This window comes from Enhydra lutris, unplaced genomic scaffold (assembly GCF_002288905.1).
Source record: "Enhydra lutris kenyoni isolate GAN:26980312 unplaced genomic scaffold, ASM228890v2 scaffoldscaffold33, whole genome shotgun sequence".
NCBI classification, from domain to species: Eukaryota; Metazoa; Chordata; class Mammalia; order Carnivora; family Mustelidae; genus Enhydra; species Enhydra lutris.
In genome coordinates this window covers 10,200,972-10,213,794 of record NW_019154117.1, presented here as the reverse complement: position 1 = coordinate 10,213,794, position 12,823 = coordinate 10,200,972, and the positions used below count along the sequence as shown (strand labels likewise).

The window sequence follows — 12,823 nt, the reverse complement described above, 5'->3', positions numbered from 1 at the left end:
TACACTTATAATAAATCATCCACGAATAAAAGGATTCATGGCCCCGAGAAAGTGCCTTCCATGCCTATGAGGTCCTATGTATGTGTTCCTTATCGGAAAGTATCTCCTGGAGTGTCCTCTATCATTTAGTTACTAAATAGATATGATTTTGAAATTTTAGGTATTAATTTAAAAATCATTTGGAGTTTTACTAGTTGCAAAAATCATGTAATAACTCCAAGAATGAAATCTGGGAGCTACTGGAAAGATTATCACTGTAACACGGGAAGTACTGTGCTAGCTCAGTGGTTCTTGGTTCTGTGCATAGAACCTTCTGGAAGGATTTTCTCGGTCCCACCCCCAAAGTTCCTGATTCAGCTGATCTGGGGTGGAGCCCAATAATACGCATTTCTAACAAGTTCAGGTGAGCCTAAGCTGCAGGTCTGGGGACCACCTGCTTGAGACATGCCTTCCCTGGGGCCCATCCACAGTTCCTCTGTCGATAGGACACCATGGGGGATGGAGCACTTTGCTCTTCTTCCTCCACCCATCTGCAGCTGTAACTGCTCTCTGCACCCTGAACTCACTGCCAGCCCCCCCTCCCACAAAAGACCTCCGTTCCTCTTGGTCTTCGTAGCCAATGTAAAAAACCTCTGGTTGAAATGTCTGGGTAGAGGCCGGAACAGCTCACAAGCACTTTTATAGCAATTATTAACCACAGATCATACCAAAAGATTCAGATAAACTCATGACATTCTGACTTTCTAGAGAAAAAATGTAGTTAATGCATACTTTCTGGGAATGCTAAACAGATTGCTAAAAACAAACACACAGGGGCGCCTGGGTGGCTCAGTCGGTGAAGCATCTACCTTTGGCTCAGGTCATGATCCCAGGGTCCTGGGATCGAGTCCTGTGTCGGGCTCCCTGCTCACCGGGGAGTCTGTTTCTCCCTCTGTCGCTGCCCCTCCCCCTGTTCGTGCTCTCTCTCTCACTCTCTCGCTCAAATAAATCAATACAATCTTGTAAAAAATAATAAAAACCACACAGGACAATTTCCAACTCCAGAAAGATCAACAGTGTCATGAGTAAACAGGCCTCTATTTCAGGCCTTGGGTTATCCATCTTTTTTTTTTTTTTTTGACATCATTCCCTGCATATTCTCAGATCACAATGCTTTGAAACTGGAGCTCAATCACAAGGAAAAGTTCAGAAGGAACTCAAACACCTGGAAGCTAAAGACCACCTTGCTTAAGAATGCTTGGATCAACCAGGAGATCAAAGAAGTACTGAAACAATTCATGGAAACCAATGAGAATGAAGACACTTTGGTCCAAAACCTATGGGATACAGCAAAGGAGGTCCTAAGGGGGAAATACATAGCCATCCAAGCCTCCCTCAAAAAAATTGAAAAATCCAGAACACACCAGCTGTCTCTATACCTTAAAGAACTGGAGAATAAACAACAAATCAAACCAACTGCACACATAAGAAGGGAAATAATCAAGATTAGAGCAGAGATCAATGAGGTAGAAACCAGAGATACAGTAAACGTATCAATGAAACTAGAAGCTGGTTTTTTTGAAAGAATCAATATCGATAAACCATTGGCCACACTAATCCAAAAGAAAAGAGAGAAAGCCCAAATTAATAAAATTATGAATGAAAAGGGAGAGATCACAACTAACACCAAGGAAGTAGAAACAATCATCAGACGTTATTATCAACAGTTATATGCCAATAAGTTAAGCAACCTAGATGAAATGGATGCATTCCTGGAAAACTATAAACTCCCAAAATTGAACCAGGAAGAAATTGACAACCTGAATAGACCGATATCTAGTAACGAGATTGAAGCAGTGATCAAAAACCTCCCAAAAAACAAGAGCCCAGGACCTGATGGATTCCCTGGGGAATTCTACCAAACTTTCAAAGAAGAAATAACACCTATTCTCCTGAAGCTGTTTCAAAAAATTGAAGCAGAAGGAAAACTTCCAGACTCTATGAAGCCAGCATTACCCTGATCCCCAAACCAGGCAAAGACCCTACCAAAAAGGAGAATTTCAGACCAATATCACTGATGAATATGGATGCTAAGATTCTCAACAAGATCCTAGCAAACAGGATCCAACAACACATTAAAAAGATTATCCACCATGACCAAGGATGGTTCAACATTTGCAAATCAATCAATGTGATAGAACAAATTAATAAGAGAAGAGAGAAGAACCACATGGTCTTCTCAATTGATGCAGAAAAAGCATTTGACAAAATCCAGAATCCGTTCCTGATTAAAACGCTTCAAAGTATAGGGATAGAGGGAACATTCCTGAACTTCATAAAAATCTATCTATGAAAGACCCACAGCAAATATCATCCTCAATGGGAAAAAGCTTGCAGCCTTCCCGTTGAGATCAGGAACACGACAAGGATGCCCACTCTCACCACTCTTGTCCAACATAGTATTAGAAGTCCTAGCAACAGCAATCAGACAACAAAGAGAAATAAAGGGTTGTCCATCTTCTGTCTGGAAATTAGTTCTGGGGGCTGCTAAGGACCCAAGGGAAATGCACTTCAAAAGTTCTGATAGTTCTGTATTTCAGCCCAGAGCATTTAAACCAAAACTAGGCTGTTTCAGTTCATCACCTACTGGTTTGATTTCCAGACAGCTGACACCTGGACATGGAAATACACACAAGTATCATTTCCCTGAAGACTTAAAAAAAAAAAAATAACGTAATGCAGACCCCGAGGGCCCAAGGGTCGCCTCAGCCATTCTCGCCCAAGCCCAGTAATAAGTGAAAATGAAAGCGACTTATTTGGGAGGGAAATGGTTATTTTAAAGTATAAACGTGCCTTACAAGTCAAACCTCCTTGCCCCAAAGACAAAATAAATGCCTTAAGCCCCCAAATCAAGTACCTATCCGCATTTTTACTGGCTAGACCGTTCTCTTTGAAAAATCCCGTCAGCAGCGGTGATCTTTCCAATTCAATCATGATTACTTGTCTTCCTCTACTGAGCTGGTGCCAGGCTTTAAAACTTTATTTTGGTAAAGGCTACGCAACATAGGGCTACCACTTAAGCCGTGTGTAAGCGTACAGCTCGGTGGGACTACGGGTATTCAAGCCGCGCTCAGCCACCACTACCACGTGCCTCACATTTATTTACTGCGTTGATCTCCCCACCCCCAAACACAATAAAGCTGGAGGCAACACGCGTGGTTAACTGGGTGTTTTCGCAAATATGGTGTCAAAATGGCAGGAGTCTCCGAAGTTCTCCAGAGGGAAACTAAGTCAAAGTCATCGCAAAGGAAGAGCTAATGACTGAGCTCAGATATGAGGCCCAACTGTGGGCTCCCAGCCCGTCTTTGAAATTGGGGGGAGCAACAACCTGGCACCTGCTGCTTCTTCCACAACGCCCTCTTTGTCAGAACCCACGCAGATGCTGCTCCGTGAGCACCGCACTCTTTCCTGCTGAATCTCAAAGTCTGTCTTCACGCCATTTTCCTGGCATTACCGTGACTAATTACAAGTGGCCCATAGGACAGAACCTACCTCCCATCTCCACGTAAAAAAAATGCAAGCCACCTGAGGCCAAAGAAAGTAGCCACGACCAGCACTGCTTCTGGGCCCACTAAAGGTCCAGCGTGGACATGTATGCATGTGAAGGTATGAAAGCCTTCAACTGGGAGAGGCCGCTCAGCAGGCTCTTTAGCAAGTGGAAATGTTCTTACCTGGGCAGGAAGACGCTTTCCACTACGTAAAAGTCTTGCATGAGGACATCTCTATCGGGCTTAGAAGTGAGATTCCCCACTGTGTATCCTATTCCCAGCTGAATAGCACCTTTGATAGCAGATGATGCAGTCTGCAAAGAAAACAAGGGTCAGGGTTAACCTCCATGGTCAAGGTCTCGTTCAGGGTCACAAGCAGCAAAACCAGGAGAGTGAGGTCAGATGTTCTTTCTTGTCCCTAAGCAACGTGGAAGCTGGGTTTGGAAAGACAAGATGCTTCTTTTGATGGTTAGCCTAATTGCAAACATTAAGGACCCTTCTTGATACCAAATTATTTTTATGGTAATGTTTCCTACAGATATTTCTAAGGTCAAATTACAGTCCCAAATCCCCATGTTCCTTTTAGTAAGAACTTAGACATTTGGTAGGGAACTTTCAATACACAGCATTATAATTTCTAACAAAATAGATATGCTATGGTCGGTCACATTTAAATAAAAAAATCTGAAGTTCTATAACACACCTCTGGGTCAGGAAGAGTATTGTATTTCATAACAAATGAGAGAACAAAGAGTAGTCTGAGTCTGTGAATGGCTTACTGGTGTTGCCACAGATCCATCAGCAAAACTTCCTACACTGATCTGCGATAAAACACGGAGCACTGGAATACCAGTATTTCCAATGTACCACTTTCCCAGCATCATTCCATAATTAAATTCATATAATATTAAATTGGGGAATACTGTGTATACCTTTATGTGCATATATACATATACATATGTTTGTGTGTGTGCACAGTTTTAACCAACATAATAGGAGAAATAGCAGAATGACTCCAATTAGGAAAATGAGAAGGCATTCTTCAACATGGTTGTGAAAATGCGGCCATTTCAGGCAAAGTCAACAAATGATTACTGCGGACCCAGCCCGGGGCTAGAGGTGGTTTGTTTGGGGTTCAACTTTGGGTGACCGAGGATGACAGTGCTGTGGGAGAGGTCACCAATTTGGGAGGTGGGTGGAAAGGTTGTACAACATTAGCTTGGTTCTGCATCTCCTCTATGATCATGGAACAGCATCCCAACAGGTTTAGAAGGTCTGAGAGCCTCATGCATAGAGACAGTTTTGAAGCCTTTAAGAATAGATTATCTCCATAATCAAGTAAATGTGGGGAGCAAGGATCAAACTCGAGGCCAACATCCATCAGTACTGACCAGTCACTTGCACTACACAACTGGAAACAATACTCTCCCCATGGAGTCATCACTTGGTGGCTTGCTCACCCCACTGCAAATACTACATCGCCCCTCATCTGAGGATAACTCCCTACCCTCCATCCAACTCCCTACATCCATCCAAGAAAAATGGTTTGTTTTTCCTTTCCCACATGCTCTTTACTTAAGATCCCAGGGCAGGAGGATGGCAAAAGACTTAGAACTCAAGCCTCTAGTGCAACTAGTGCTTCAAAAACAAAAAAGTTTGCTATTTTAATTCTCCCTCTGAGCTCTGCCATGCCTCCAATCGGCATCAGTGACCTTTTGTACCAAGAGCTCCGACTTCTGAAGGCTGAAATGGATTTTCTTCATTTTAACCTCACATAAAAATTCAAAATGCCTTCCTTTCCCTAGCCATCACTCAGAGAAGTATGGCACAAGATACGACATCAGCCCCTTCCAGAGGACCCAACCCTCTGAAGCGTTCTGTTCCAGACCTATCAACAGAGTCATGTGCTTTCAAAGTGCTTGGTCCCTGCCCACCCCCTCCCCTCACCCCTGACTGTTCTCTGGAACGATCTGTATTTTTTTTTTAATTTAAATTTATTTTTTCAGTGTTCCAAGATTCATTATTTATGGACCACACCCAGGGCTCCATGCAATACATGGCCTCCTTAATACCCACCACCAGGCTCACCTGGTCCCCACCTCCCTCCCCTCCAAAACCCTCACTTTGTTTCTCAGAGTCCAAAAATACTTTATCCAGCAAGGCTGACATTCAAAATGGATGGAGAGATAAAGAGCTTCCAAGACCAGCTAGGTTTAAAAGAGTATGTCACCACCAAGCCGGCACTACAAGAAATATTAAGGGAGGGTTCTATAAAAGAAGAACCCAAGAGTGACATAGAACAGAAATTTACAGAGACAATCTATAGAAACAAGGACTTCGCAGGCAACATGATGTCAATAAAAATGTATCTTTCAATAATCACTCTCAATGTGAACGGCCTAAATGCTCCCATAAAATGGCACAGGGTTGCAGACTGGACAAAACGACAGGACCCATCCATATGCTGTCTACAAGAGACACATTTGGAACCTAAAAATACATCCAGACTGAAAGTGAAGGGATGGAGAAGCATCGTTCATGCCACAGGCCTCAAAAAAAAATCTGGGGTAGCGATTCTCATATTAGATAAACTAGATTTTAAACTAAAGACTGTAGTCAGAGATACAGAAGGATACTACATCATTCTTTTTTTTTTTTAAAGATTTTATTTATTTATTTGACAGAGAGATCACAAGTAGACAGAGAGGCAGGCAGAGAGAGAGGAGGAAGCAGGCTCCCTGCCGAGCAGAGAGCCCGATGCGGGGCTCGATCCCAGGACTCTGAGATCATGACCTGAGCCGAAGGCAGCGGCTTAACCCACTGAGCCACCCAGGCGCCCCTACTACATCATTCTTAAAGGGTCTATCCACCAAGAAGATCTAACAAGTGTAAATATTTATGTCCCCATATGGGAGCAGCCAATACATAAGCCAACTGTTAATCAAAATAAAGAGTCATACTGGTATGAATACATTAATTATAGGGGATCTTAACATGCCACTCTCAGTAACAGACAGATCATCCAAGCAGAAAATCAATAAAGAAACAAGAGCATTGAATGACACATTGGTCCAGAGGGATCTCATTGATATATACAGAACATTCCACCCTAAAACAACAGAATACTCATTCTTCTCAAGCGTACATGGAACTTTCTCCAGAATAGCCATATACTGGGTCACGAGTCAGGGCTCAACCGATACCAAAAGATTGAGATTATTCCCTGCATATTCTCAGATCACAATGCTTTGAAACTGGAGCTCAACCACAAGAAAAAGTTTGGAAGGAATTCAAATACTTGGAAGCTATGACCACCTAGCTTAAGAATGTTTGGATCAACCAGGAAATCAAAGAAGAACTTAAACAATTCATAGAAACCAATGAGAATGAAGACACATCAGTCTAAAACCTATGGGATATGGCAAAGACAGTCCTAAGGGGGGAATTACATAGCCATCCAAGTCTTGCTCAAAAAAAAATTTAAAAATTCCGAATACATCAGCTCTTTATAACACAAAGAACTGCAAAAATCAACAACAAATTAAGTCAACTCCATGCACAAGAAGGTAAATAATCAAGATTAGAGCAGAGATCAATGAGATAGAAACTAGAGATACAGTAGAACACATCAACGAAACTAGAAGCTGGTTCTTTGACGGAATCAATAAGATCGATAAACCACTGGCCAAACTAATCCAAAAGAAAAGAGACAGAACTCAAATTAATAAAATTATGAATGAAAGGGGAGAAATCATGACTAACACCAAAGAAATAGAAACAATCATCAGAAATTATTACCAATAGTTACATGCCAATAAGTTAAGTAACCTAAAGAAATGGATGCATTCCTGGAAACTTCCAAGACTGAAACAGGAAGGAACTGACAACCTGAATAGACCAATATCTAGCGAGATTGAAGCAGTGATCAAATACCTCCCAAAAAACAAGAGCCTAGGACCTGACGGATTCCCTGGGGAATTCTACCAAACTTTCAAAGAAGAAATAATACCTATTCTCTTGAAACCGTTTCAAAAACAGAAACAGAAGGGAAACTTCCAGACTCTTTCTATGAAGCCATCATTACCCTGATCCCCAAACCAGGCAAAGACCCCATCAAAAAGGAGAATTTCAGACCAATATCCCTGATGAACATGGTTTCCAAGATTCTCAACAAGATCCTAGCTAATAGGATACAATAGCACATTAAAAAGATTATCCACCAAGATCAGGTAGGATTTACCCCTATATTTCTATTTAATTCAGTCATCTAGCCCTCCCTGGGCTAGAACACCTGTCCTACAGTTTGAGTAGCCAATTCTCTGTCCGCTACCCTCCTCCCCGACCCCCAGCAAGAGAAGGTGGTCAAAGCAGCAGGAGTCTACATCTGGTATTTTCGAACTTGAGAAAACACAAGAATCTCTGGGATACTTGTTACAACAGACGGAAGGCAAAACCACAGAAACCAAAAAGAGCTCCAGTTGCCAGAGGTTGGGGGAAGGGTTGCCAGGGGTTGGGGGAAGAAACAGAGACCACAGAGGGTTTTCAGGGCAGGGAAAATACTCTGTATGACACTGTAACGATGGCTACATGTCATTATACATGGGTCTAACCCCACAGAACACCCAGCATTAAAAGTGAACCATAAAGGAAACCATGGACTTCGGGTAACTACGATGTGTCAATGTGAGTTCATCAACCGTAGCAAATGCCCCACTCTGGTGGGGGATGGTGACAATGTGGAGGCTATGCATGTGGGGGGCGGTCAGGGAGCACACAGAAAACCTCTGTACCTTCTCAATGTTTCTGTTCACCTACAACTACTCTAAAACAAATGGTCTTGAAAAAAAAAGTCAGTGGGCATTGCAAACCAAATCCAAAACCCAGAACAGATGGATGGGTTACATTTCCAGGCTCTTCTGATTCTAGAGATCTGGGGTGAAGCTCAAGAATTTGCCCTTGCTCTAAGGAGCACTGGAAAATTCTTCCTCCTATGGCGTAAGATTAAATTTTGAGTTACTGAAGGAATAAGATTTTGGAAAGGGCCCCATTGATGTCTGTTTATGTTGAATCCCCAAACAGGCTTGTGATCCTATTACCTTCCCTTCGGACTCCTTAAAATTCAAGAGCTCAGATGGGAGAAACTAGAAGTTGCTATATAAGCTAATATTTTTTGGATTAACTCTTTGTGCCAGACACTAGATAGACGACCATCACATTCACAAGCTACAGTAGCCATGGCATGTACTTATAGCATATTCACTGAGTGGCAGGCACTGTTCTAAGTGCTTTTGGTTATTTGAACTCTTTTATTCTCACAATGACCCTAATAAGCAGGTACTATTACCATCTCTATTTTACTGACTCAGGAAGGTTTAGTAACCTACAGTAGGTCACACAGCTACAGAAGACGTGGGATTGGGACTCACACCTGGAAGCAACTAACTACACCGCAGCCTAAAACATCAAAATCTCTAAACTCATATAATCCTTTCAAGGACCCAGAGAAGCACCAACCATTACATCCATTTTCCAGGTGGGGATTTAGGGCACAACAAGGTTAAATGACTCGCCCCAGTCACATTGCTAGCGGGTGGTGTATCCTCACTAGAAAGCCCATGTGGCTTCCGCATCTGCTTTTTGTTTTTTTTTTCCAAAACGAGCCTAGAATCCAAGTCAGAAGTTCCCTTTCAAGTCTAGCTGTCTGACCTCAGCAAAGGAAGTAGCTCGGTGGGAGCCATTCCTTTTGATAAAATAGGGATAAAACAGTTTATTTTGCTTCTTGTCCTACCCAGCCACAAGGAAGCCTAGGCAAAGCTGTAAACCGCTTGGTAAACCAGTATAAAGACTGGTTAATGTCACTTGTTAATGAAGTGCTCCCAGGGGACATGAGGCACAGTGATAGGCGCTGTTGGTGTATTTTCTAACACAGCCACGCTTGGGCAAGTTATGAAGCAAAAATGCTAGCTGGAGTGTCTCTGGTTAGCGGATGAGTAAAGTGCGATGCTGAGGAAGGACCTTCTGTGTACAGTGCTGGCAGGAGTTCTTTCCCTGCCCAGTCTGAGCCACAAGCCCTTCTTCCTTCCTTGGGGACAGCCACCAAGAGACCAGCGAACTGGTAACAGGTGGACGGCTTCACAGACACCCAGCCTTTCCTGTCTTCTCAGTAAGACTTTGCACACGTTCTAAAAGCACTGGGACATGACCATCTTTCCCGTCCAGCTCCAACGGGGACCTCTGACTCCTTCAAAACATAGAGTTCTAGATTTCAGAACACAGTGAAACAGGCTATTTTTATTCCAGGACTTTGCATGGGCTAAGTGGTAGCAACACGTTGCCTGGAAACTAGGAAAACCTCTCAAGCATTTCATACTCAGAGAAAGAACCAGAGAACATCACAAAAAAGCAAACCGCCGACACCTAGTTTCATAGCCCCTCTTTCCTAACCCAAACCAGAGCAGGGATAAGGGTAATACAAAGAGGAAAAATGAATGTCAGCTGGCGTTTGTGTAATAGGTTCTATTTTCCAAAGCACGGTCTCTTAATGATCGTGTTTGATCCTCACAGGCAGGATCAAATTGTTATGCGATCAAATACTCTTATGCAGGTAGGGAGGGTTTATTTATAAAGCCGATTTTTAAAAAAAAGATCTTATTTATTTGACAGACAGAGATCAAAGCAGGCAGAGAGGCAGGCAGAGAGAGAGGGGAAAGCAGCTTCCTGCTGAGCAGAGAGCCCGATGCGGGGCTCGATCCCAGGACCCTGGGATCATGACCTGAGCCGAAGGCAGAGGCTTTAACCCACTGAGCCACCCAGGTGCCCCTAAAGCCCATTTTATATGGGGGCACCTGGTGGCTCAGTGGGCTAAGTAAGCATCCGACTCTTGGTTTTGGCTCATTTCACTATCTCAGGGTCCTGAGATGAAGTCCCATGTCAGGCTCCGCACTAGGACGGGAATCTGCTTGTCCCTCTCCCTCTGCTCCTCCCCCACACCTGTCCTGTCGCTCTCTGGAATAAATAAATAAAACCATTAAGAAAAATAAAGCTCATTTCATAGATGAAGACACGGCAGTTGGGGGAGATTCACTGCACCTAAACCTTTTGGCGGGTGCGTGGAAGAGCCAGGAATGACCCTGTGCCCTCCAAGGCCCCTGGGTCAGCACTCCCTGCACACAGCTGCGTGTGCCTGAGTTTCTCTGCTGGAGACGGATCTGACCGAAGCTGGAAGTATGGGCACCAGGAGCTCATCACGGTGACAGGAACAGCACAAGTGAACATCTACGGAAACCTACAATCAGGGGAATAGCGATTCCGACAACAGTAAGATTTAAAGGAAATGACAGTGGCTACAGGATATAGCTTTCTTCAGCACATTGTCTAAGAAACCCGGTCACTTAATGGGCCACCTGATATCACTGGCTTGAAGAGGAAGTATGAAAACATTTCATGTCCGCAGCATTTTTCCCTCCAAGGCGTTCTGATGAACTAATTATGGGATTAGAGCCAACAGAGATGAGGCCACAGTGATTTTTATCAGAAGGACAGATCTCACGGTGTTACCACCTTGCCTGAAATCCTTAATGGGTTCCTAGAGTCCTCACTGCAGGGTTGAGTCCAAACCCTTTAGCTTGACCTGGAAGCCTGTCTGATAGCATATTCCTTCCTGACCTCCACGGACCTCCTTCATCCTGATATAAAAAGAGATCCCCACCCCCACCCCCAACACAGACACATAGACACACAGACACACACACACACACACACACACTCTCTCTCTCTCTCTCTCTCTCTATCCTCTGAGCAAGCTGACCTTCCAGGTCTGTGAACCCCTAACAACCACATATGACATTTTCTACTTGTGTGCATTTTTCCCAAGGAAGGGGTCCAACACACTCTCTTTTTTTCAGAATGTCTGTTTTTCCAAAACCACACACAGATCTAGAGTCTAATTCTGAATTAGAGATGTTCACAGCCAAGGTGCCTTACACTAAGCCATAAACACCCCGCTCCGTAACACCTCCTCGTAGTGAGAAAAGGCAATTCTTGTCCGACAAGGAGAACCCCCAACCCTAAGTCCAGGGTACCGCCCCCCCCACCCCAGTGCTGTCTCCGAACCTATACTCAACAACAGAGGCATAGGACTCTTCTTTGACCCGGTGATATAACTAAGGGAAAAGAAAGAGGGACGGATAGCATGAAACGGGTCCTGGACTACAGACATGGGGAAGTCTGTGGGTGGGCAACGCAAAGCCTTCTGAGACACAGTGGGGCCACCTCTCACCTCCAGATTACTCAAATCGTCTCTCCATCCCCTCTTTCTGTCTGTTTCCTACTGATGCAGCAGCAAAGGGAGTCCAGGGGAGTCTCCCCTACCAAAGATTGGTAACTGGATGGTAGACGCCAAGTCCCATTTCCATGTAAGCAACCCACGTACACAGTCTAGGGATCGGGGTGGAGCCAACTGTGAGGGTCCCGTTATTCTGCAGATCATTCTCCGTTACATCCAGACTGACTCTGGCATTTTCTCTGCAGATGCCACAGACAAAGACAGAAGCTCCCCTCAGAACGCCATTCAGTCAGAGGCTGTTCCTCCATTTGACAAGGGTCTGAGAATTTTCTGTCCCCAAGCAACGGGACATGGGCAGAGACCCGAAAGGTGAGAACGTCCAGTCCGCAGGCTGGCTGGGGGCCCCACGTGGGCCAGGTGCTCTCCTACATGTGGGGACACACGAGTAGCCTGGCCAGAGTCCTGGCCCTCAAGGGACTGAGACTCCCATGAGGAGGTCCGGGGAACAGATTCAGGGACTCAAAAGCAGACCACTGGCGTAAACCGCAGTGGGCCACAGGGAAGGTGCCAGAACTAGAGGCTGGAAAGACACAGTGGCCCCAGATCTGGGACCTACAGGCCATGCTAAGGGTTTCTCTATTTTGATAAGGAAACAGCATCCTAATTTGAAAAGGATCATTCCAGCTGCCCAGCAGAGGGAAAGGATTTGGGGGACTATTATCATGGTTCACGGAGATGAAAAGATGGATAGATGAGATAATGTGAGATGTGTTAGAAGGAGTTAAGACTTCTTAGGAGCCAGAAACCAGGGTGAACAAAGTACTGAAAAGTCGTGGTGTTTCTCTGCAAGAGCTGAGAGGACAGAGGTTGCTCGGCTGAGGTGAGGAGACTGAGGAGGAACATATTTCTTGGGGAAGCTCAAGGCTTCCATTTGGGATGCCAACGAGACTCCAGTCAGAGATGTTAAGAAACAAGTCTGGAGCTTAGAATAGAGGTTTGGGCTGAAAATTTG

The 12,823-nt window shown here is 44.3% G+C and overlaps 1 protein-coding gene across 2 annotated transcripts in view; it reads right to left on the bottom strand.

Moving 5' to 3' along the window:
* Positions 1-12,823, bottom strand: part of LOC111153502 (phosphatidylinositol-4-phosphate 5-kinase type 1 beta) — a 277,329-nt gene that overhangs the window by 113,883 nt on the left and 150,623 nt on the right. For both annotated transcript variants that reach the window (XM_022512562.1, XM_022512563.1), the window contains exon 4: positions 3,711-3,841. In XM_022512562.1, coding sequence (XP_022368270.1) covers positions 3,711-3,841 — 131 coding nt within the window. The remainder of the gene's footprint in view (positions 1-3,710; positions 3,842-12,823) is intronic.